The following is a 25,894-nucleotide window of genomic DNA, read 5'->3' on the forward strand; positions in this document are numbered from 1 at the left end:
AAGTTGGTTCCTTTAGTCCTTTCCATAATTCCTATTAACTCATTTTCCACAACCATCAAAACTACCATATTCTACTGCCTCTTGCATGTACACATACATTGTCCATATTCACTACCTCTTGAGAAACACAACTACAGGTACTCCTCAAGTTACAAGTGTAATGGAGACTGCCCATTATGGTCATAACATTAATTGAATCCTGTTGAATGAAATGAGCCCCATCCCTCACCCCAATGCATTTGTTAATTGAATGCACTGGTCATTAAGTGTGAATGAGGTACCTCAGGGATGTGGAAGACCATGGGGGCTTAGTGCAGGAATAAAACCAGCTGCTTCCAGCCATCCAAGGCCTCCCTGCACTCTCTGATGTATCTCATACTTCACCACTATTCAGGCCTTCTACCTTTGGAAGCTCAGCAGAGCTCAAGACCAGGTGGCAGAAAAGTGGCTGTCTTCTCAGATGCTGGTGAAACTGTTTTCTTTAAATCTTGTGTTCTTATACATGCTTCCATGCTCTTTGGAAAGGCCTTTTTGCGTAGACAATGGAGGTCTTCAGGGATGCTGGATTACCACGCCCTTGCCAGCTTCTGTTTTCTTTGGAAAAGCCTTTACTTTTTAATTAAGAATAAATTAGTTAATTAAAAATTTAATTGTTTTTAAAAATCTTTCAATTTGTCAGATGATGGACATCTGTTTATCCCAAGCATGTTTAATCCTAGTATAATATCTTGTAATAAAACACATTATCAGTACTAGAAATTGTACTGCACAGTCAGCAAAACAACCTTGAATATATACCTACATAAAATTAAATATTCTCAACTAATTACTTATTTCAAAACAGAATCAGAGTTTTAATATATATATATTATTTAATTATGTTAAATATTTATTACAGAATGATGGAAAAAGAAAATATGTGCAAAACAAACTATTCTTGCTATATTATTGAAAAGCAGCCCTTTCAAGTTTCAAAAAATAGATCCATGGATTCTCTTTTGCTAAAACTTTAATTATGTTTGTAAAACTAAAAGCCTCTTTGCTAGGCAAAGCACTCCTACGATGCAATTAAGATTATAGATGTTTTGAATTTTGAGGATACAAATCCATTCATTTAAAAATTCATCATTGTAACAATACATTAAACATGAATGAAACACGGATTTAGATAGACAACACTTTTTAAAACAAACATCTCAAATCACATGCAATACTGGAAATTTGCCCTGTTGGCTGCAAATAATAAAAGTTATTTAGGATCTGTACATTTTAATAGATATAACTGAGTAACACAGGCTTTCCTATAAATATATTAAAAGCTAGGTAAAACAGATAAAAACATAAAACATCACCCTATTTTCCTGAGCATCTTTTTCTTTCATTCACATACTTTCAAAGAGTTGGAATATTAAAAGAATAGAATTGTGCAACACATTCAAAAAGCACATTTTGCCAGGTTAGTGTGTGCTCTGAAAGCAACTTTGGAAACAGTCACATCATCTTGCAGAAAGCACGGCTATTTTGAATAAGATGTATGTCACTCCCATTCCTGTTACTGCAAATCACCTTCTTTCAAATGCTTTGCACAATCCTAACAAGATTTTTCTTACAAATCAAAACCTTACATTATGTACAAGTTTTCATTTTGTAATTCTCCAGCTTTTACAGAATCCTTTATCCATTGCTCAGACACAATTTTAAACTTTTTCTTAAATGTCCTTCTGATGGCTTTTATTTTCTTCAAATCAGAATGATCTCCACTGATTACATGGGATACACCTTCCTCAAGCTGTGATACTACTTTTGCTCCATGAAAGCGTAGTATCAACTCTACGGTTAAACATCTGGTTTGATTTATTCTGTCCCTTGAATTGCTCATTTCGTCAGAAAGGCTCAGGTAAATGGTTTGTTGCCTGAACATACTTAGGGAACTTTCCCAAGAAAAACGGGCTTCTATGTCAGCAATCACATCCTGAGAAATCTCTTCAGAGGTATTAATTCTTGAGAACACTGCCTTCAACTCTAGTGGATCAGTATCAGCTGTGAAACTATCACCATAAGTATCATATTCACAAGCAAAATGTTGCTTTGTTTCGGGAGACATGTGAATCATAAAAGCAGGGTGCCATGGCACAAACTTTCCAGCTTGGAAACATTGTAAAAGCCATTCTGCTCTCACAACATCATAAATGTTGGAAGAAATAATATTTTTCACTCTAACATTCTCAGTCCCTGCCACAACACAGTAAGTATCCGGCCCAGGATTTTGAACTATGCTGCCACCATATTCTGCTATTTTGCTTTCCAGGGCACTCTTTGAATAATTTTGTGTCCCAGTCATAATACAAAACTCAACATCTTCAAAAATATTAGAAACTTTGTGTATTTTAGAAAGATCCGGTGCTTTAAAATGATCCATTAAACCAATTTTTTTAATTTTTGCCAGAGTTTTACGCTTCTTTTCTTGTGGTTCATCCTCAACTATATCAAGGTGTTTTGTTGCAAGCTTCCCAGAAGCTTTACTTCTGAGTTGTTCCAGAAGATCAAGAGTCATACATTCATACCATTCTTTATCTTCCCTTATTCTTTCAATGCGTGGAAAACGTAATGTGCATTCTGTTTTATACATATCACTACTCACAATCTCAGCAGCTTTAACCTGGACAATCACTGAATTACAAGGATCAATATAGGCTTGAGGCTTTTCAACAGCACATAAGATATTACAAGGGGGAACCTTCCTATCATATTTTTTCCAATAGGAAGCTAATTTCAAGCCAAGATCGTACAATTCTTTCATAGTGCAGCCGGAACCAACACGACAAATGGAATGGAATTTAGATGGTTTTTCACCAGGCAAAGGAGTCTCAGCAACCGCACATAAAAAATGAGACATCATGCCGCCCCGAAGACCTTTACCCCAGTAGCCTCCAATAATTAAAAGGTCCAGTTCATCCATCAACCCACTGATATATTCTGGCTTGATCTTCAGCCATCCTTCCCCACGCTTATCTGGCTTGTAAATTGACATGGGGTTTTTTATTACAATTCCTTCTTCTCTGTTATCAATGGCTTCATTTAGGGCATCCACTACTTCTTTCTGTGTGCTTGCTTGAATTTTAGAAACAATCTGTACTCGACCAGGTATTGGTGTAAAAATCGTATTTAATATATGGCATCTTTGGCTCAGCATCTCATGACCCAACTTTTGATCATTGACCATAAGAACATCAAATACACAGAAGCATGTTTGTAATTCAGAATCATCCACCATCCTTTTAATGTCAAACTTGCTTCCTTTCTGCATAAAAGTCTGGGTGGTAGGATTATAGGCCATCATTTCACCATCCAGAATGCAGTTTTGAATATTTTTAAAAGCCTGATGAATGAAAGGAGTCAATGAACCTTCGAGGGGAGAAGCACCAAACTGCTGAGTATAATCATATCCATTTCTGGAAAAGTATTTGTAAACATCTCCATCTTTGTGCATCTGCATTCGTTCACCATCTAATTTGGTCTCTATGTAAAAAGCCTGATTATTCATTTGTTTCTCAATTTGGCCCACACTGGCAATAGAAGCAAGCATTGGTTTAAAGGGAGAAAATAATGAAATAGAAGCATCACTAAGTGATATCGAAGGATTATGCAGCTGCCTACAAACTTTTTCCAAATCTGTTGTGACACTGTGTAGTTCTGCAGCATCAGGATGGAAAACAGAAAATAAGGTTTGCTGGCTGACACCAAGTTTCAAATCCTTTATGATCATCCTGATCAACCACTTCTGTTCTAGTGCTGAGCTCTGAGTTATTAACTGAAGAAGGCTCTTCTTAACTAGATCCTTCCTTTTGGCAGCATTATTATTAGAAATAGAATCTAGAAGATCGTTTACTTGTTGTATGGTCAGTTGACCTTGGTTGATGCATCTTGATTTCAAAACAAAGTAGGCAATCATAGCAAAGTCTCCAACATTTCCTTGTGAGCCAGTGGGTGTTCGAAAATTTAAAAGTTTTAAAGCATCTTTTCCATCTTTGGGTAAATTTAGCAATTCAATATAGAGCTTAGCAAGCACTGTTTCTTTAATGCCGTAAGCCATCCTCTCTCTTTCCAATTGTGGAAGAATAAGCCTCATTGCAGGATAAAAAGAATCTATCACATCCTTCTCATTTTTATGAAGAGCATCATGAAAGTTCCTCCAGGAAGCTAGAAAATCCCTGAAATATTTTGTTTTATCTGATCGAGATTTGGACTTCTGTATCCGTTCTAATGTTGAACAGAGATCTGTAAATGGGACTTGTGATGCTACAGTTAGCTTGGAAGATGAATGTGAAGTGGAGACTGAAGCCATCTTAGATGTTTTTTCCTCTACGAAAAGAAACAACCAAAGAAATTACAAACACATAGCTTTTTTTAGTTGAACATTTTTACTTATGGTTTTACCCTGAATTAATTGTATACTTGACATTACATAATGAATGTTAAACTCAAAGTAATACATTGAGTGTTACTCTCTGGGTCCAGCTATGCCATAGTGATCTATATGTGGTTAGAAACATGTTCTACTGGTTATCAGAATATCATCAGATGAAGTACGAGGGCAAAGCCAAATGCCACCTGAGACACTAAATAAAAGAGTTTTAGGCTGCAGTGTTATATACTCTGTAAGCAAAGAACCTTCCCATTTTATTTTTACTATAATGTTTCTTTTCATATCCAGTTATTCTAACTTTATAGTTTTAATTTATTTTACCTTTGAAGTTGATTTTGCTATATAATAGCACTACATGGCAACACCGTGAGGAAAACTGAGAAAACACTGATTATAAAGGAAAAGTGTACTAATTGAGACTTAAAGCTACATGTGACCTCACCAGACTTTTCAGTGCTCCAGAGTCTTTTGCAAGTCATCAAACTTTAATGTTTAATGTGATACAATGGCAGCAGGTGATGAAGGGACCTCTACAGGCAGCTTGCTCTGCTTGTATTCTTTCCTTTTTGCATCCAGCATCTTTAGTCCTAAAGGATTAGAGAGACAGTTTGGTGCAGTGGTTAAGATGCTGGCCTAGAAACCAGGAGACTGAAATCTAGTCCTGCTGGATGACTTTGGACCACTCTCTTTCAACATAACCCACCTCACGGGTTTGTTGTTGGGAAAATCACAGGAGGGAGTAGCATATAATGTTCACCATCTTAAGTGGTGGCAGCACAGAGGTTAGAGTACAGTACTGCAGGCTACTTCTGCTGACTGCAGTTTGGCAGTTCAATTCTCCCCGGCTCAAGGTTGACTCAACCTTTCATCCTTCAGAGGTTGGTAAAATGAGGACCCAGATTGTTGGGGGCAATAGGCTGATTCTGTAAACCGCTTAGAGAGGGCTGTAAAGCACTGTGAAGCTGTATATAGGTCTAAATGCTACTGCTATTGAGTTATCTAAAAAGTAATAAAGGCAGGATAAAAATCTAATAAAGAAACAAAAAATAGAGTCAATTCTGATCCAACAGAATTCTGCTACTCAGAAAGACAGCAGATGGAGATAGCCAGGAGTTTAACCTAGAGCAACTGGGTCCACACTGTGCTAGGTCAACCTGCAAAGGAGAATACAGTACTGGATTCTAATTCTCCTACCAGGACTGCCACCTCTGGTGGGAACATAGAATGCTGCCTAGACTCGGCACTGGCCAGACTGGGAGAATAAACCAACACAATCTGCCACACCAGATTTGTCTTCTAAGGACTTATATTTTTGTCTTGCTTTTTTATATATAACTCAACGCAGAAAGCGTATCTAATACACCTGTTCCCCACAACAACTCTGTGAGGTAGTCTGAACTGATAGTGACTGCTTCAAAGTCACCTAGTCATCTTTTATGCCCAAGGGAGAACTCAGTCTCTCATGGTTTCTAAACCAGAACCACCAAACTACATCAAACTTATCATTCCCAGAGCCTGTTAACTGCAGATCAGAGAAACAAGCAACTTACTTGGAGGATGAGAAGTTAACACATTCTGACCCACAGAGAATGCACCCTGAATACATGTTTTCCTGTTCCAGTTTTAAATTATATTTTAAATCCATGGTATATACAATATAGTTAGATTTTCAGCTTCTTTTGGCAGAAGCTGTGCCCTGTCAACTACCTGTTTCATCTTGTATCAAGATAACATTGGTGTGATAGCCAGAGGCTGCTGTGCATATGTCCTTGCCCAATCCTTGCCTACTGATCTTCAGGGCCATTTGCCTTTTGGTAGGAAAACCTGGACCCACTGAATGAGTTAACCAGCCATGCATCCAACAGTTTGTGCCAACTCTGCCAGATCTGGCAACTGATCTCAGGCAACAGATCTCATTAAGGAGGAATGGCAAGAAAAGCATGTCTGGGCAGTTGCTCTTTAACCACCAATTTTCCTATCCCAGTTCTGTGGGATCAAGAACTGTTGGGAGAAGAGGAGGCATTCTTAACTGCCAGCACTCCCAGGATAATATTGCTCATTTAGCTGTGGTAGGTTTGTTTGTTCAATTTCTATACCAACTCAACCAAGTGACTCTGAGCAGCTTAGAATTCTAAAATTATAAAACAATTTAAAGATATTAAAACCATAAAAACATTCACAAAATAAATAAGTATATAAACAGCAGCTGCGATGATTAATCAACTAATAGTAAAGCCAAGTAATGGAGCCCTTTAGCACATTCCAAGTCCCAGGTCTGGGTATATAACAGGGTTTTTAAAGCTTTGAGAAAAGCCAACAGGGTTGGGGCTAGCAAGATCAAGCACAATATTGCCTAATTAGCAGGGGGGGGGTTTTACAGCTTTTGAGCCAATTCCAGCAGTCCTCCACAACATTCCGTTACTATACAGGTAGCCCTCAAATTATCCCCAAAATTGAAGTTGCAGTTATGGTCATAAGTCATGATGGGCATCAACTGTGTCATCACAGGACTGCCCCCCACATATTATGGCTTTTGCAGCAGTTGCTAAGCAAACATGGAGGTTAATTAAATGCTGCAGCCATTAAGCAAACCCATTGTTTACTATGGAGCATTCTTTGCCAGAAACCCGAAATAAAACCAGTTTTGGCAAAAATACCACAGTCATGAGACTGCAGGCCACTGCAAACCACCATAAATGAAGGCTGGTTGTCATGTGCCCAATGGGGTGGGAGAGAGGCAGCCTTCAACACTTTGAATCTGAAGCGGTCTCTTGTAACTCCAATCACTCAGCAACCCAGTTGTCAGTCCCTGTACATACCTCATGCATAAGCCTAACATTTTAAGGGTCAAAGTATACACAGAAAAAAATGGGTCCAGCTTATTCGTAGATGAATGTATCCACAAGTATACAAGGTTATATTTTAAAGTAAAATACCGGTGTATATGTTTACAAGTAAGTCCGCAGATACTGTAAATCAGGGGTTTTCAAACGTGACAGCTCTAAGACTTGTGGACTTCAACTCCCAGAATTCCTCCTCCAATCATGTTAGCTCAGGAATTCTGGGAGTTGAAGTCCACAAGTCTTAAAGCTGTCAAGTTTGGGAAATTTAACCCAAAAATAAACCACGCCCAGAGAAGCCAAATATGAAAATTAAGAGAAATTAGTAGGTGGCCCGGTTTTCACGCTACTTTGATTAAAAATTCTAGTGTTGGCTTATTCACGAGTACATGGGATATGTGCCCAAATGTATCCTCACCGGCAGATTACAAGCTACGGTAACCGGGAAGAACGGCACCTCCTCCTCAATCCACGGCGAACCTCGGCCTAGTAAAAGCGCTGCTTCCAGAACTTCACAGGAACGGTTCGGAAGTCGCCATAGAAACAGGAACGCTCGACTCCGAGAAGCCCTTCCCGGCCCCCCCTCTGTGGCCAATTTATGCTGCACGAACTTGGAGTGCAGCGCTCTTTCACTCAGTTCGAGATCCGTCTTGGTCGCCCGGAAGCACTTGTGACGTGATCGATTCGGTTTCCCGGAAGTGACTGCTGAGCCAGTCGAGCCTGGTCCAAGAGGAGGAAGGATGGGGTGCAGAGTATCCCGTCCTGGGCAGCGATGAGGTTGGTGTGCTGAGACTCCTCTGGTTCGGGCAGAGGCCTGAGCGCTTAGCTAGGAAGCGGAGGGGCGCCGCCGCTGTCTTCTTCCTTTTAGATGGGGGAAACAGCCGTTTCCGGGTGGCCTCGGGCGCCGCCAGGTCTCTCGAGTGAGCTCTTTCGAAAAGGAGCGGCGTTTCGAAACAGGGCTCGTCCCCTTAAATCAGGGGTCTCCAGCCGTGGCCGCTTTAAACCTGGCGGACTTCAACTCCCAGAATTCCCCAGCCAGCGAAGCTGGGAGTTGAAGTCCGCCAGGTTTAAAGCGGCCACGGCTGGAGACCCCTGCCTTAAATGACCCTGGATGGCTGGGGAGGCTGGACTTTGTGGGCTTCCCCGGATTGGGAAAGGTTGGCCCTAGGTAAGAGCTAATGCTGAGATTAGGCTGTTTTACCTTAGCCTCTGCCTCTCCGAGTTGCCCCCACGATTGCTTCTTAAGCCAAGCCTACGTTGGAAGAGCAGACTGTCGACCTTTTGTAATAGATCAGGTTGGGAAAGGGATTGTTATTGCTTCTTGTACTTTCCGCAGTGAGCTGGGTGAAGAAGGGCTGGTTCAGCTTCTAAAAGCGGGGGACGGTGTAGTTCTTACTAGTCGATCACATTTTTTTTTAGGGCTTACTAACTATACAGTAAAAGAAAAGCTTCCTGAAATATTTCACGCCTTTAGTAGGATTTGTGTGAACAGCAAGGTCATTTCAACACAAATATAGTAGTACAGTAATTGAAATAGTGACTGCTTGAACTTCTTTATTTTCTGTCCTAGCTCCATTTCTAAATCCTGTGGGAATTCTTTGTTATAAAACAGTTCCTGATCTAAAGTTGAAAAGAGATGGCTTATGTAAGAGACATTTTCTTCACGAAGTTGATCGTTAGGTATGAATACATTGGCTGCCTTTTGTGTTTCTATTAGCATCTATTACCGTGTAGTTTCTCCAGTTAGTGCCAAATTTTATACCTGGATTGTTTATGTACATTACATTAGATTGCTAATAAATATCTTCATTCATACCCAGAAATTATTTAGGTCTGGAAAAATACTTGGCTTCTTTCAGAAATACAATAGGCTTCCTTTAGTGTACACAAACAAGCACATCAAAGCCTTTGTGATATTCATTTATATCACAAATGCATTATGAGTGAATTAAAGCAATTTGCACTGTTGAGATACCACTAGTGGATATATAAGGTATAGTTTGGTTTCTTCCATATTTTTTTTATATGCCAGTTTAAACTATCTTCTCCATGCTACTGTAAAACATAGTGTATTGTTCTTCTACATTATATAGAGCATATCTGTTGATATTTCTTCCAAGATTTTCACTAATGTTAACTTCAGAATACCACCATGGTATAATGCTAAAAGTTAGAATCATTGATTTAAAAATTTAAGAATACATTTTTAAAGATTTTGTGGGAAAGCAGATTGAAAGGCACGCAAACAATATTTCCAAGTCTGCAACAAATTTGGTTTGAAACCTTAGACTTATGTGCTATAACTCTAAACCTATGGTAAAAGTGATTTTGTAACATTGTTTTATATAATAAATTTGAAGGTAGTATGATCTAGAAACCATTTTTTTTCCTGTAAAACAAGCTGGTCAGCTTCAAATAAATCAATTTCCAATATGGTTTGTGAATCTGACTTGTTTATTTAGCCCAAAGCTGAACATTAACTTAATATTAAATATACTAGAAATTGAAAAAATGTGGAAAGTAGAAAGGGTATCTTATTTCCATCTATGTTTTTGAGTCTGCCTATTTTCTTTTGAGTTCAATTTTCAGGGAACAGTTAAATTATTCCCATGATGCTGCAGGTTAAACACATCAAGCTTAACAGCTGAAAAATTAATGAAATCTGCAGAATAATTTGTTTAAAAATCTAGATTCTTTGTCACTCATTACCGGTAAATTTTCATCTCTTTGTCATTTATTATTGCCATGGAACAAATACAGGATAAGCAACATCTTAAGCATATATTTTGCAGGGCTGGAATAATGACAAGAATCAACTGTATGATTATTTTTTAAAACGAGTGAAGAAAAACCACAACTAAAATACTGTAAGATTAATATTACTGTTGCAGTTGTTGGCTTCCAAGATAAGGGCACAGACGGATGATAAATAAAGTAGTCCCAATGAAATCAGGCTTTTAAAATTCTATGACTGCAACCATGGTAGTAGTTTATAATAGTTTGAAATAAGGCTGAAATACTATTACTTTTAATGTGCAAGGTTATAATGCATAAGGTTTTTTTTCTTGTCAATCCTGATTAACATATTTGTTAGAAATTTGATAAAAAATTAAATCTAAGAAAACCAAATGAGAAGGTAGTACTTCTGAGAGGCAGTTTAATTATCTTTTGCACAAAACCATCATTATGCTTTTAAGTACCAACCTTGTAGGAGTTTCAAATTCATGGGTGCTGATATAATGTTTCTAGATTCCTGAATGATGAGATGTTTGTGATATTTTCCTCAGGTTGTTTTTGGTCTGTCATTAGACTAAAGCATTTGTGTATCTAAAGTACTTTTCTGTATGATATTGGTTAAAGTTTGTGTGATTCAGAATAAAAGCACATCAGTGCAGTTCCTGGTTCTTTGATCCAGCTGCAATCTATTCCAATGCTAATCTTGATGGTCCCTCAACTGTAAGCACCTGGTTTGAGGGATATAAGGATACTGCACTTGGAATGGCCATCTGATTCTCAAACCATTCATCACATTTCTATATCACCTTAAGTGACTCTGGGTACTTTACAATATAAGCTTTTTTAGGAGAGTAAGAAGCTGCAAGTGGACTAGACAGGAAACTTTGCTGCATGGCTATAGTTTTGCTTATTCTATTTTGGATCAAACCATTATCTGGTTGTAGATTTTATTGGTAGCCTTGGAAGTTTTTTTTCAGCAGCTTTTGTCAAAATTAGAGTAAATAGATTTGGCCATAAAACTTTATGCATAATGATTATTATGCTAGTATAGATCTTACTGTATGATCATGTTTTTTTTAATTTCTTTGAATCAATTCTACAGGTTCAGCACTTATTACACTTCTACTGAAGAACCTTACTAATCTATTTAAGAATGTTAATGTGCTGCTGTTTAACCTAGAAGGCTGCTAGAATAGCTTATGTGTTAATTGAAGTCAGTAAATACCCTCAGGTCTATAGTTTAAAAAAATGCAACACAAATGGGATGTTAAGGGAAAGGATGTAAACATGAATAATCGCTTAGCTTGTGTCATCAAAATCTGTCATTTTCTCATCTGCGTTTGGATATGATTCAGAGTTAGAAATTTTACACCTGAAATATAGTAGGTGAGATTGTAACATAACCATTCTATCAAGCATCAGTGAAGATTGTTTTCATTCCTCAAGGAACCATCACTTTTGGAAGAACACATGGCTTTGTGGAAGTTTTAAAAGTAGAAAAGAGTTTCAGTTATCTTACATATTTCTGTCCCCCCCCCCCAAGTTTGAAAAAGTGTTTTTTTTTCCCTAAAGATTTTTTTAAAATTAGTGCAAATATTTGCTGGCCTAGAAATCTGCCCTACAAAGCAAGCAGGGTTGAGCTTCCATGGCTTATCCGTTTTAAGATTTATATGCTTAGTAGTCTAAAGCAGGTCTGTCAAACTCCCAGCCAATGGGCTGGATGCGTCACGTGCTGGCTACACCCATTCCCAGTTTAGCAAAGGAGGGAAAAATCCAACCATGACGATGTCATTTTGACACCCCGGTCTAGAGTATGTGTCTTATATTTTATATGCTGTGCCAGTTTCGGCATAAATGGGAGGATCTAAAGGGGATTCTCTAGTATGTCCTTGTCCCAGCCATGATCTCTATTGAGTTTGCAGGAAGAGAGGTGACCACAAGATACAGAAGGCTGAAGAAACACTTAGGTCTTGAATGGCAGAATTATCTAAACCTAAGTTATAAACTAGAATGGTGTTGCATAAAAGTGAGGAGTTAGCTACTACCTAAACATGTCAAGTAGGATTTTGAGTTCCCACAGCTGTTTTCTTGATAAATGGAATGGCTAGTGTAGGTATATATTTTATTAATTGTGTTGACCATAATTTATTAAAGTGCCACAATTTCTAGATTAGCACAGCAATTAAAGAAATTATAGTTTCTAAATTATACTTAATGCAGCACTCAGTCGTAATGTGGCTTATTTTATTTTGTTTAAAGTATTATATTGACCCAGCCAATGTGGGGTTTTGGCAGGAGACCATAACCATCCTATTACAAAAAGATGTTATTCATCTGCAATTGAATACTTATATGAGCTGTGATGTTATCCCCGGGGGTCCCCAAACTTGGCAACTTTAAGACTTGTGGACTTCAACTCCCAGAATTCTCTAGCCAGCTCCACAAGTCTTAAAGTTGCCAAGTTTGGAGACATCTGTGTTATCCTGATTCTTCACTTGCATTTCTTTGTCCTACAGCACTTTCTGATCTCAACCATTGTGTATCTTGTATCTCACAAGATCTTGTATCTTACCTTCAAGTAATAAATTACACACACACACACACACAGTTTTGGAAAGTTCTTCAGAACATGTAGAAGTACAAACATTGCACCTATCTGTGTCTCATTAAAGGACTCAAGGCTATTCTCATGTCTTTGGGGAAGCACTTCGAATCAAAAGCATTACACTGCCCTGTTTTCTCTACTTAACATATTTTGTGTTCCAGTTTGCAATTCCCTTGAAAAAATTTTAGACAGCATATTTTCGTATAAGATCATTTCTTGTAACCCATCCTTTCAATCTTTGGAACACAGTGTAATGTGCTAAAGGAAGAATAGGAGGGGAGTTGATAAAAATCAGCTGTCCCAATTGTAGAAGTATTTTCAGTTAACGCATAGCCAAAGAAAGACCATCACATGTTGAGACTGTATGGCAGGCAGTGAAGTTTCCTTTCTAGTTTCATACTAGGGCAAAACCAATATTGAACACAATATTGCCCTTATACATTAAGTAATGGCTCTGAGTTGCCAACTAGGGAATTTTAATTGCTGCTGCAAGCTGGTATGTCTGCACATGGATTTGAATGATGGAATTTTGATTAAATCTAGTTAAATTGGGTTTCTCTTTTGGGGTGAATGGAGGAAGAGAACAAATTAAATTTGCCTTGATTTAGAAGACATCAGTGAAGCCTAAGGAGACAAAGCGCTGAAGCTGTCAACCTTCCTTTCCTCTATTTTCTCTGTCTTTTATTTATGAATTTTTAAATTAGTTTAATTTTCTTATTAATTTGTTAAATTAATATACTTTTCAAGTGCCTTAGATGAGACACTTATTTTGTTTTATTTTTCAAAAACATTGCTCAGTTATTATCAGAGCAATCTGATATATTATGCTTACCATTTGTTTTGCTTTACTTTTTTGGTTCATGTTGTTTTAAGCTTAAGTGTATTTTCTTCTTTCAGGATTCATGTGGACTAGAGATTCATTGGCTACTATAATGGAAAAATCATGGATGCTTTGGACTTCCATTGAAAAATGGCTGCTTGCTTTGGTGTCATGGTCCTGGGGTGTCTGCCGTATTTCTCTCTTACCTTTGATAGTGACTTTTCATTTGTATGGTGGCCTGATTTTACCTCTGTTAATATTTGTGTCTATCACAGGTATATTGTATAAATTCCAGGATGTGTTGCTTTATTTCCCTGAGCAACCCTCTTCATCACGACTCTATGTTCCCATGCCTACTGGCATCCCACATGAGAATATCTTTATCAAAACCAAAGATGGTGTGTTGCTCAACCTCATTCTTCTCAGATTCACAGGTGATAATTCCTCATATTCTCCTACTATCATTTATTTTCATGGGAATGCAGGCAACATCGGGCATCGACTACCAAATGCTTTATTGATGCTGGTAAACCTGAAAGTAAATTTGTTATTGGTTGACTATAGAGGCTATGGGAAGAGTGAAGGAGAAGCAAGTGAGGATGGCATCTATTTAGATTCTGAGGCTGTGCTAGACTATGTGATGACTAGATCAGATCTGGACAAGACAAAAATTTTTCTTTTTGGTCGTTCATTGGGGGGAGCAGTAGCTATTCACTTGGCCTCTGAAAATTCTCATAGGATTTCTGCCATCTTGGTGGAGAATACATTCCTTAGTATCCCACATATGGCCAGCACTCTGTTTTCTTTCTTCCCTATGAGGTACCTTCCTTTATGGTGCTATAAGAACAAGTTCCTATCTTATCGAAAAATATCTCAGTGCAGGATGCCTTCACTGTTCATTTCTGGACTTGCTGACCAATTGATTCCTCCAGTTATGATGAAGCAACTTTATGAACTTTCCCCTGCTCGGACTAAAAGATTGGCAATATTTCCAGATGGAACTCATAATGACACTTGGCAGTGCCAAGGCTACTTTACTGCACTCGAACAGTTTATCAAAGAAGTTATAAGCCATTCCCCTGAAGAAATGGCAAAAATGACATCTAATGTAACAATAATATAATTGTAATTCCAGTCTGTCTTTCTGATACAACTGCATTGTACCTGGATTTGTGGGAAGTGATCATTAATTACCATTTTTAAAACGTGTATTCTGTCTGTATTTATCTTAAAAAAGTGAAATTAAACATGGAGATATCTGCTGATTTATGATCCAACATAGTTTTACACTGCATTGTAAACAAATAAAACTTCTATTTGTTTTAATAAAATTAGTTTTATTTTATTTTAGGAAAAGAGATTTTAACACATTTATTGCTGAATGTTGTGTTCTGAATTTGAGGGAAGAATAAAGCAGTTCAGTATAGTGTGTACATTAGTTCCATAGATAAACATGGTTTGCAAAATATACTTGGCAGTCTTTTCAGAGAATCATAGATACTAGATTCATTTGTTACTAAAAATCTATTTTCAACCCCTGCTCCTGCTTGGTTAAGGCCCCCAGGGAGAGGCATGCGGATAGATCCTTGCCATGGTAAATGCTTCCTTGAGAGAGGATAGTTCTTCCAACTCTGAAAGAGATAAGAGTCTCCACCTCAAGAAACCACTGCCGGATCCCTGTGATTTGGACAATGTTCATCCAATCTCCAGGCTTTTCTTGGAAAGAAAATGGAGAATGTGATCAGACTACAGTTCCGAAGGTGGCAATCAGGTTTCAGAACCTGGTACAGTACTGAAACAACTTGGTCATCCTTGATTTGTGGCTGGGGGTAGTGTATCCATCCTGGCCCTTGGTGACATTACAGCTTTTCCTACTATTCAAGATGTCCTGGTCAAGCTTGGGTATAGAGAGCACTATGTTCCTGTTCTTCCTCTTAAGTCTGAAGGTTTCTGTCAGTTTGAGGGCAGAGTCATGTCCTAGATCCCTGCTTTGAAGAGTGCCATAGGGCTCTCCCCCCACCCCCACCCCTTTTAATATCTACATTAAGGCTCAATCACTTGTTGATATGGAAGGACAGACCTCAGCTCAACCTACCAGTACAGTGACTGTGGATTGGGGCCCCATAGGACCTGGGCTGGAGATATTTCAACTTTGAATGGGGTTGTACTGCCCTGCTTGGATTCAGCATGCAATTTTGTAGTCCTCCTGGACTTGTAGCTCCTGTTCAAAGAGCAGGTGATATCTGTGAGCACAGGGACTGTTACACAACTCTTGTATACCATTTATACCTTTTCCTGTCTGCTCCCAGTCATTCATCCTTAGTCATTCCCGAGTGAATTGCTGAAACCTGTTCTACCTGGGGCTGCCCTATGAAGACGTTGGAATCATCAATTGATCCAGAATGCAGCTGTGCAAGTAGTTAAAGCATTCCTTATTATACTCATGTATACCACAAGATAACATTGGCTCTACACTAGTTGCAATTCAGAGTGCTAGTTGTCACCTGTAAACCACTGCATGGCATTGGAGTGAATTGTTTACAGTATCTGCCTATCTCACATGCTCCAACAGAAACAATGCCATCTTGTGGGACCCCAGAAACATGCCTTCTCAGCAGTGGCCCCTAGCCTTTGGACTTGCCTTTCTCCTCCTGGTACACTGCCAGCACTGCAAGCTTTAGAAAGGTTAAGATCTGGCTTTCCCCCCAGCCCTTGGACAAGAGGAGCAGATTTCACATTTGGTGGGATACAACAAGCTTTTTGTTTTGATCACTGTAATTGTTCTGCAGGATTTTAATGATATGTGTTTCTTTTGTTTTGAGTTGTATGGCTGTAGATCTGTCACAAAGGATATTTTAGACTGTAGAAAAAGTGCAAGAATTTGAACTTGATTTCACTATAAATAAGCCTTGCAATTTCTGGAATTCTTAAGTAATTGATGGGAGGCTCTTCTATGGTATTTCATTTATCAGAAGTCTTTTTCTTTGTCCTTGACTGCCCATTTATCATTTTCCAGTCCAGCTTGGAAGGGAAAATCTGGCAGCTATTACTTTAATACTTATGATTAAATTCCCAAATGTATTTTAATTTTGTGATGCACAATTAACATCTTTTGATATTAATATTATAAATAACACTAAGGGAAAAACAATTCATTGCAATGGCTACATAAATATTTTTACTGCCTGTTCTGTGTTTAAATAAGAAAAGGTATAGCTAAAGATTGTAATCATTTTGATATTACCATACAGACTCAAAGGCTGGTAAACTTGGTCATGCCCAAGGCTTTAGTTTTTAATTTTTTTAATTTTTTTTCTTTGTTTTCTTATGGGATTGTTTACTTTGGAAACATCTTTCTGCCTGTGCTATTGTGAACATAACAATCAATACGAAAATACATCAAATATTTCAAGAAATGTTCTAGCATTATTATGCTAAATACTATAATATTTCTTATAATATGTGGAATTGAAAATCGATCGTTATATTCAGGATAACACAGGCAGATATTTATGCTATGCTAAATGAAAGCCAGTAAGGCATCAGGCTAGAAACTCTGGCTGTGAATTCTAGTTTTGCCTAAGGCCTGAAGCCAGCTGAGTGACCTGGAGATAGTCATTCCCTCAGTGCTAGAAAGCAGGCAAGGGCAATTAATTTCTGAAATAAGTATTAGATTTTTGTATCCCTCCTTTTTATTAATAACTTTTTATATACTATAAAATGTCAAACATAAAAGTAATACTCTCTCCTCCTATTATCCTACAACAACCAACACTATGAGGGGATTGGGCTAAGAGAGGGACTGGCCCAAATTCACCCAGCTAGCTTTTATGTTTGAGCTGGGACTAGGCCTCACTTGCTCCTGCTTTCCAGGCTGTCTGTCTTCACCATTACACCAAACAGAAATCCTGTCAAGAAAGTTGCAGAGACTTCTTCAGGTGAAGGACAACCACTGACCTGAAGGTACACAAACACACATATGCAAAAGTATGCTGAATCCAATTGTGCCAACCATGAGGATAATGCTACACTATTATACAGTGGTTCTCCAGGAATAGATATTTTTTTTCATAATTACTTAGGAATTGATATAGTAGCATTATGCTTATTATGTTGGTTTATTGTACTTTAGACCCTTTTTTCCCTTGAGTTTTTCAAGATACTTGCTTTGACTTACAGACATTTTTAATAATCTTGAAGCTTATCATATTTTAGAAATACATACTTTTCATATTTTGATAGCAGAGCAACTTTTGTGGGTCAGTAATTTCCTGAACCTGTAAAACTTTGATTAATCTTTCACCAATATTTTTGAGCAAAACCTTTTTAAGTACACCATCTTGGTCTAATGGTTAAAGCACCAGGCTAAAAGCTGGTAGACTGTAGGTTCTAGTCCAGCTTTAGGCATAAAAGCCGGCTGGGTGACTTTGGGTTAATCATTCTCAGTCCAACCTACCTCACAAAGTTGTTGTTATAAGGAAAATAGGGGGAAGGAAGATATATTAGGCATGTTCATTACCTTGACTTATAAAATAAAAAAGGCAGGATAGAAATCAAATAATCTTTTTCCATATACAAAATTTGTTTTCTATTTATATTATCATACAGTATTGGAGGGAAAGGACAAGAGAAATGATGTTTCCAAGTAAATATATATTTGAAAAGAAATACAGTATAGTAATCAAGGCAGATAATGTTTTTTTGTAATTGCTCGGAGGGGGAGGGTTATAAATTGGAGTAACTAGTTTACTTGAATTAATATCTAATATATGCAATGAATTTTCTAATTAATGTACCAATATTAATTGATTTATAAATTGATTCACTAATTACTTTCTCTAATTACTTTCTAATTTATGCAATTCATTTTCATTATTGCATTGAGAAATATAGCAGAATTGTGCTGAAAGAACTGTGATTCAGGTAGGTTCATAGCAAATATATAAAGCCCTCTTAATTTTTATTTCTTCCTGAAATAGTCACTTGAAATGTTTATACAACACTCAGCTCAAATGATTGCACAAGTTTATTAGGCTTAGTTGTAATGACTGATTTTATGCCCAGAATTTGTTTTTATACACATAACTGTTTGAAACTGCAAACCAGTGAATCACAAGTAATTCATGGTAGTCTTTGACAGTCAGTCCTAGGGTATTTCTATATTGGAAGATTACATTGACTTTTTTGCTGTTTGGAAGAAACAGGGGCTTCACCTCTCTGTCTCAGATATAAGACTGACACGAACTAAGAGAATCAGGCCGGCTTGGATATCAAGATCCGCCACCAGGACAATCTAATGATAAGTGGGCTAATGGAAGAAACCATACATGGATGAGAAAAGAACATCTGGAACTGGTGCAATGCTTCTACAACAACAGACCTAATGAGAGGGGATATATGTAGCATATGAGGGAACTATAAATGGACAAAAGTCCCACTTTTTAAAAAAATTCTTCACCCCATATAAATGCACTCATTTGTCAAGGAGGAAATTAATGCCCAGCTGTAATTTCATTGGTAGAGGTTGTGCAGTCAGGCAAAGTCATGGGGCTGCATAATGAGGATAACTGGTAATAAATGAGGTAGAAACCAAAATGAGGAAGATTCATTGCCGAAATACAGAAACAGAGCTTTACACAGTGCAAATGCAGAGCAGAAACAACATACGTGGCATCAGTAGGTTCTCATGACCGGAAGCATGCAGTATGGGATTTTGACTACGTGGCTTGGATGCAACTGGAAAATGTTTGCATTGCACAGAATGAGAAGCAGCTGAAGTTTCTACTTGGTTTTAATAAAGGAGTCATGAAATCTATGAACTTCCCACGAGAAAAAAGCAATATCTTCACCACTGGTGGATCTTCTCCCTCTTCCTCTCCTTCCATTAATGGCTTTGATTGCAAAGGGCTCCTATTCATCTTTCTTGGACTTGCAGTGTTTATCTCCTCTTGCCTGGCGGCAGCATCTCTTTACTATGTTATTGCACTAAAAACAGAACTAGCAGTCCTAACTAGCCAGCTGAATGGCAGGATTCAGGCAAGGAATTCACTTCCGCAGTTTGTTGAGCCCTTGGGAGAAACCCAGGCAGCCAGCCCCTTCATTCCCGACTGGAAGATGGCCAATGCAGCTTCCAGCCAGGTGAGTTGAAAACCTTTGGGCACTGGAGGAGTTGAAGAGAGAGCGAGAGCAATTACAGCCTTCATGATGCTTATTTGCCCATGTTTTGTCAGGGAATTGTTTTGGGATCACAACGAGGAAACCGAAACATAATGTGGACTGGAGACAGGCATAGGGGGAAAAGATCCCCCAATCAGAGAGGAGAAACAGGTAAGGTAACATCTGGTTGGATGAAGTAAGATCTGATTGGATATCACAGTGGTCTCTGGAAAAACACCTCAGGGTCCAGGACATTAAGAATTGTGGCTGAGCATGGAGAGTCTTATATGGTCAAAATAACTTTAATCCTTCTCTCTCTTTCCCTGATCAGTTATCTCTTCCACTCATGTACATCTAACCAAAAATGAAATAACCCTATCTTGTGTATTGCATTTTATAATTTCTCTTATTAACATGGTTCATTTGTTTTCAGAATAAAATATAGCAATACTATAATTCTAAACTGTCATTTTTTTCCAGGCATAGTTTGAATGAGCCCCTAGCAACATGTATTCATTACAGTCCCTTATGTATTCATGCAAAGTCCCTTAACCAGTTTGAAATAAAAACTCCTTAGTCGTGTAGGAAGAGTTACAATCAAAACTTTCCTGAAATTAATTATTTTTCATTTCCTCTACTTGAATCCCATTGTTAATTTCCTTTTATGTTTCCCCCCCTTCTCTCTAATTTGAAATATCTCTTTCTAGTATTACAGTCATGTCTGCAATTGATGGCTGACAGCAAAAGTGTCATTCGGCAACATGGTAATGTACTAATTTATTAACTTGATTTAGCGCAACCCACCAATTTTCTGTGAGTAGACATATTCTGCCATAATTGCTCAAATACAACCTTGTTTTTAAATAACGCAGGAAGGGCAAATCCAGTTATATTTATTAGCATTTTACCACTTGTAGGGGAAACTCTGGGTCAGCATTAGAGATTCAAGTTTTCAACTCTGATAGTCCACTGTTTCAATGGGTGACACATGGGAATGCACAACCAATTATGGTTTGTCCCAAAGGATTTGTTTGTTTCTATAGCTTATATGCTAAAAAATCTATGCGTACACAGGACACCTGACTACAAGCTTTCTCCTATATTCCACTACATTCTTTTAGTTAACCAACCTTCTGAGGTGAGTTCAGATAGAATCTGAACCCTGGTAGATCCATGAAAATATGGCTTTTGTCAGGAGGCCGTTCTTGAAGATCTTTGGAGTTCACCTTGGTATACAAAAGCTACTATCTCTTTTTTAAAATCCAAATGTATTGTTAAAGTATTGAAATAGATTACAAAGAATATTGGGAAAAAAGCAAATATTGTATTGCAAAAAAAGTTGAAAAAAGCAAGCAAGATGATACAAAAGCACTGCTACATTTTAATTCAAAAAGTCATAGCGAAAAAATAAAAGGTAAATTACCTTTTAATGATTCATCTTTCCCTTCCCTTTGTATCCTCAACCACTAGCCAAGGTTTAGTTACCTGAGCTACTTGTCAAACATTAATACTTGTTCTTAGTTTCTGTTTGAGCTATTTATCTGAAAAGCGTAATGATTTTTTTCTTTTTTTAAAAAAAACACAGGAAATATATAAGGAAAATAATTAATCCACGTTTAATGAGATACTAATAATTTTTCAGATGACTCAAGTATAGTTCCCTGGCTTCTTAGCTTTAAAAGAGGAACAGCTCTAGAAGAACATGGAAATAAAATACGGGTCAGAGAAACTGGCTACTTCTTCATATATGGTCAGGTAAAATAGAGAAAAAAATTCTTTTTATTAATCTGTCTGGACTATTAATTTCAAGTGGTAATGGAATTTATTTGTTCAGGTTTTATATACAGATGAAATGTTTGTAATGGGACATTTGATTCAGAGGAAAAAAGCCCATGTCGTTGGAGATGATCTCAGCCTGGTTACATTATTTCGTTGCCTGCAAAACATGCCTGAAACCTCTCCTAACAATTCTTGTTATACTGCTGGTAATTATGAAAACCATCCTAAATTTATTGGCCTAGATAAGCATTTTACTGGTAGGAAAGAGAATTAGCTATATAAAAGGATTGATTAGTGGATGGTGTGGTGGGCTATGCTGAACTCCTTACACCATATAGAAGAGTTCCAGTTAATCCTTTCTCTTAATTTCAGTGGCAGCAGCAACCTCTGTTAAGAGAAACAGATACAAAGATGCATTGCTTTTTGCTTTTGGGCACATCTTTCTATGTTAGGAAAATGGCGTAAAACTGGGGGCTACCTGATGGACACAGACATAAAATCTGCTGGGAATGGGAAAAAATGCTCTAGGCCATTCAGGACTTAGAAAATGCATCGCTACTCAGTGGACCCAAGCCCCTGAAGAAATTGAAATGCATGATTTATTATTATAGTCGATTGCATAGTTAGCCAGGTGTTTAGATTGGATTTGCCTACCTTTGTCTATCTCTTGAGTCCTTCCTAAGAATTGGGATAGGATGATATTGGTTTTTTTTTTATGATGTTAAAGATATCGTCACAGGATATAAGCTGTCCCAACTAAGGCTGCCTTTTGCAATTGATGTATATATTTTGACCATTCTCCAAAAATTTAGACTAATGTCCATGATTCCACATCCTTTGAGCCTCATGAGAATTCTTCAGGAGAGGCTGGAATCTGAAAGAGTGACTGATCCAAAGCCCCCCCAGGCAGTTTCCATAATCTTAAAGTATACTGCATATTTACTACTGTAGTCTACCTTTCCATCCATGTTGGAAGTCAAGATCCCTCTAGAAAAGGACTTACAGGTAGTCTTTGATTTACAACAGACCTGTCCAATTACTGTCGAAAGTTGGGGTCTATATTAAATGAACCACACCATTAACAACCTCCCTATCCCTGCTTGCCCCAATGCATTCATTAAATGAATGTAAGGGTCGTTAAGTAGAGCACGGGGTAACTTAGGTGCAGGAGATCATGGGAGGCAGGGACAGGCCCACCCACACTGAACCTCCCAAGGCTTCCCCCTACTCTCTGAGATACCCCATTCTCACTTCCTGCCGCTTGGGTTCCCCACATTCCTATAGTCTCCCCGCATCTACCCGGTCACAATCACACACTTACCTTTCACAGATGTCCAGAGCTCAGGAAGTTGGAGTGGAGAAGGCTGCTCCATTGCTGGGCTACATGGCAGAATTAATGGGAAGAAATACTTTTGGTTCTCCTTTCCTTGCTATGTTTTGTCCCCCCAAGACCTGCAGCAATAGCTTTACACTATAAGCGTTGGTAACGCTGGAGAAACTGAGAAGAAATCCTGATGGTTTTGTTTTCCTCACAATCTTTTCCTCCCCCAGTGCCAACAGTGCTAGCTTTATTTTATTTATTTATTTTATTTGGTTTGTCAATTGCTTACAAGATAATAGGTATAAGTAAAAACATAGTTATGAGTACATGGATACACATAAGAAAAATCAAAAATAAAAGAAACAATAGGACAGGGACGGTAGGCACGTTGGTGCTCTTATGCACGCCCCCTACAGACCTCTTAGGAAAGGGGTGAGGTCAATAGTAGACAGTCTAAGGTTAAAGTTTTTGGGGTTTGGGGAAGAAACCACAGAGTCAGGTAGAGTATTCCAGACATTGACGTTGCTGAAGTCGTATTTCCCGCAATCAAATTTGGTGCGGTTTACCTTGAGTTTGTATCTATTGTTTGCTCTTGTGTTGTTATGGTTGAAGCTGAAGTATTCATTGACTGATAGGACATTGCAATGTATGATTTTATATACTATACTTAGATTGGACCAAAGGCGGCGTAGTTCTAGGTTTTTTAGGTCTAGAATTTCAAGTCTGGTGGCATAAGGTATTCTGCAACAATGGCCCTGGGGGAACAAAGCATAGCAACGAAAGCAAAAACAATAGGATTTCTTCTCCTCGATTGTGCCACGTGGCCCAGCCAATAGAGGGGCCTTCCCCACCCTGACTTTCTGAGTGCTGGATATATTCGAAAGATAAGTGGGGGAATAGTGACTGGGGTGGGGGGTGTAGAAGCAGGTAGGGTGGAAAAGCAGGCCCAGTGTCTGTAGGGATCCAGTAAGCAGGATGGGAGAAAATGGGTGGGTGGGCTATGCCGCATTGTCTCTATGGTCCATTATATGGACCTATGACCATGAGGGAGCTTTAGGCAATGTAACTTTGAAACAAGTTCATATATAGCTTATTCTGGGGAAAGGAGTGTTATAACTTTGAATGTTCATTAAATGGCCTGTGGTACCTTGAGGACCACCTATATTTATTTATATGCATCTTATTTGTTGATGTTTATAATATGTATAATATGCATCTTTTCACCTAAAAATGAAAGAAGGTAGCAGCTTTGTCAATTAGGGACTAGCCAAATCATAGCCAATGTGATTTGGGGGGGCTGGGTATATTAGACTATTGTACTTAAAACAATTGCAATGTTTTGGCAGGTGTTGCAAAATTAGAAGAAGGAGATGAACTTCAGCTTACCATACCACGGACAAGTGCCAAAATAGTCTTGAATGGGGATGTCACATTTTTTGGTGCAGTCAGACTTCTGTGAATGTCTTTTTGATGTTATTCATTGCCTAGCTTTTTCCAGCACACCAAGATATTTCAGGAATTATGAAATAATTTGAAATCATTATGGGGGTTTCTTGCATATTACCTCTTTGGTGAGTTGTACGATGGATTTTAAAAAAATGATATCAACTTATTCAGAAAGAGGAAATCCTACTCATGCTGGTCCTGCACTACCCTCTCATGTGTGGATTACAAGAACTGAAACTTTTCTGGTGAAAATATAAATAGCGTGTTATTATGTAAGAAGAGTTGAACTTCTGCTGTAACAATTCTGGAGTGCAAAGTCTGTTCCCAAGAGGGCATCCTTCTGAGCCCAGCAAAGTCACAGGCAAGTTGTGTAAATATCCCAACTTTCCCTACATGTTCCTCAAGCAGCTGCAACTGGAGAATCAAGACTCTCATCTTGCAGTCTGCAGAAGAGGAAGCAAGAAATCATGCAGCACCTGAACAGCCTCAAGTGTCCTACAGAGAGCAATAAAAACATGAGCTATAGCAGGAAGTACATGGTTCCTCTTTAGGACATGCATAAACATGGTTTCAAATATGATCATAAATCAATATAATGTTTATAGGATTTTCATGCAAGTAACTATACCAGGATGCTATATTTAAAGGGCTAAGCAGGCAACGCAGTGTATATTCTATTTATCCACATACCTGTCCTTATTTACTAATAATCTGTAGATAATTCTTGACTTTATGAGAATAGAGTAGAATTAGAAGAATAGAACAGAACAGAACAGAATAGAATAACATAGTTGGAAGGGACCTTGGAGGTGTTCTAGTCCAACCCCCTATTCCAGGGGGGTCAAGCTCATGGCCTTGGACCAGATGCGTCATGGGCTGTCCCTGCTCCCAACTGGTTAAGCGAAGGGGACAAAAGTCCCGATAGGTCACTTGATGACGCAAGTTTGACACCTCTGTCCTATACCATTTCAGACAAATGGTTATCCAATCTCTTCTTAAAAACTTCCACTGTTGGAGCATTAGCAACTTCTGGAGGCAAGTTGTTCCACTGATTAATTGTTCTCACTGTCAGGAAATTTCTTCTTAGTTCTAGATTCTTCTCTCCTTGATTAGTTTCCATCCATTGCTTCTTGTCCTGCCCTCAGGTACTTTGGAGAATAGCTTGACTCCCTCTTCTTTGTGGCAGCCCCTGAGATATTGGAACATTGCTGTCATGTTACCCCAGTCCTTCTTTTCATCAGACTAGACATACCCAGTTCCAGCAACTGTTCTTTGTATGTTTTAGTCTCCAGTCCCCTAATCATCTTTGTTGCTCTTCTCTATATTCTTTCTAGAGTCTCAACATCTTTTTTTCATTGTGGCAACCAAAACTGGATGCTCTGGAATGGTTAAGAAACAAACATTCATTCTCTTCTGATGCGTATGAATATATATATATATATATATATATATATATATATATATATATATATATATATATATATATATATATATATATATATATATGTTTTCTGAGGTTCTCGGGTATTTATATGTGGATCTTTGGTTGTTCGGGTTTTCTCCCGCGTAAGATTCGAAGTATCTAGGCAACGTTTCGATGAAGTCTCATTCATCATCTTCAGGCTTCTGTCTCCGGCTCTGTGCTTCTCAGAGTAATGTGAGATTGCAGCTGCTTCCTCCTTTTAACTGCCAGTGGGGGTGGGACTTGATTGGGTGGGGGCTTGGCTGTGTTCTGATTGGGTGGGGGTGTGTTCTCATTGGTAGG

At 38.2% G+C, this 25,894-nt stretch overlaps 3 protein-coding genes across 12 annotated transcripts; 2 read left to right on the top strand and 1 right to left on the bottom strand.

The window, feature by feature from the left end:
- Positions 1–996: 996 nt before the first annotated feature.
- Positions 997–7,927, bottom strand: LIG4 (DNA ligase 4). 2 transcript variants are annotated; one of them, XM_087919478.1, is made up of 3 exons: positions 7,685–7,916; positions 4,869–5,013; positions 997–4,362 (listed from the first exon to the last, which is right to left on the bottom strand). In XM_087919478.1, the coding sequence occupies exons 2-3, from the start codon at positions 4,903–4,905 to the stop codon at positions 1,622–1,624; spliced, it is 2,778 nt and encodes a 925-aa protein (XP_087775604.1). In that variant the 5' UTR covers positions 4,906–5,013; positions 7,685–7,916; the 3' UTR covers positions 997–1,621. The 2 variants fall into 2 exon arrangements, with proteins under 2 accessions (XP_087775604.1, XP_026563389.1); XM_026707604.2 differs by lacking the exon at positions 4,869–5,013 and having other exon boundaries at positions 7,685–7,927.
- A 51-nt stretch (positions 7,928–7,978) lies between these two features.
- Positions 7,979–14,758, top strand: ABHD13 (abhydrolase domain containing 13). Of its 9 annotated transcripts, none has more exons than XM_026707606.2 (3): positions 7,979–8,043; positions 8,837–8,946; positions 13,505–14,758. In XM_026707606.2, the coding sequence occupies exon 3, from the start codon at positions 13,510–13,512 to the stop codon at positions 14,548–14,550; it is 1,041 nt and encodes a 346-aa protein (XP_026563391.1). In that variant the 5' UTR covers positions 7,979–8,043; positions 8,837–8,946; positions 13,505–13,509; the 3' UTR covers positions 14,551–14,758. The 9 variants fall into 9 exon arrangements, with proteins under 9 accessions (XP_026563391.1, XP_026563392.1, XP_087775606.1 ...); XM_026707607.2 differs by having other exon boundaries at positions 8,837–8,911; XM_087919480.1 differs by having other exon boundaries at positions 8,879–8,946.
- A 3,873-nt stretch (positions 14,759–18,631) lies between these two features.
- Positions 18,632–24,651, top strand: TNFSF13B (TNF superfamily member 13b). The gene is made up of 6 exons (XM_026707603.2): positions 18,632–19,565; positions 19,658–19,754; positions 20,291–20,347; positions 21,226–21,338; positions 21,418–21,568; positions 24,030–24,651. Exons 1-6 carry the CDS (start codon positions 19,158–19,160, stop codon positions 24,140–24,142), a joined length of 939 nt encoding a protein of 312 aa, XP_026563388.1. The 5' UTR covers positions 18,632–19,157; the 3' UTR covers positions 24,143–24,651.
- Positions 24,652–25,894: the final 1,243 nt, after the last annotated feature.

This window comes from Pseudonaja textilis, chromosome 1 (assembly GCF_049901715.1).
Source record: "Pseudonaja textilis isolate UNSWEBS1 chromosome 1, rPseTex1.2, whole genome shotgun sequence".
Classification (NCBI taxonomy): Eukaryota; Metazoa; Chordata; class Lepidosauria; order Squamata; family Elapidae; genus Pseudonaja; species Pseudonaja textilis.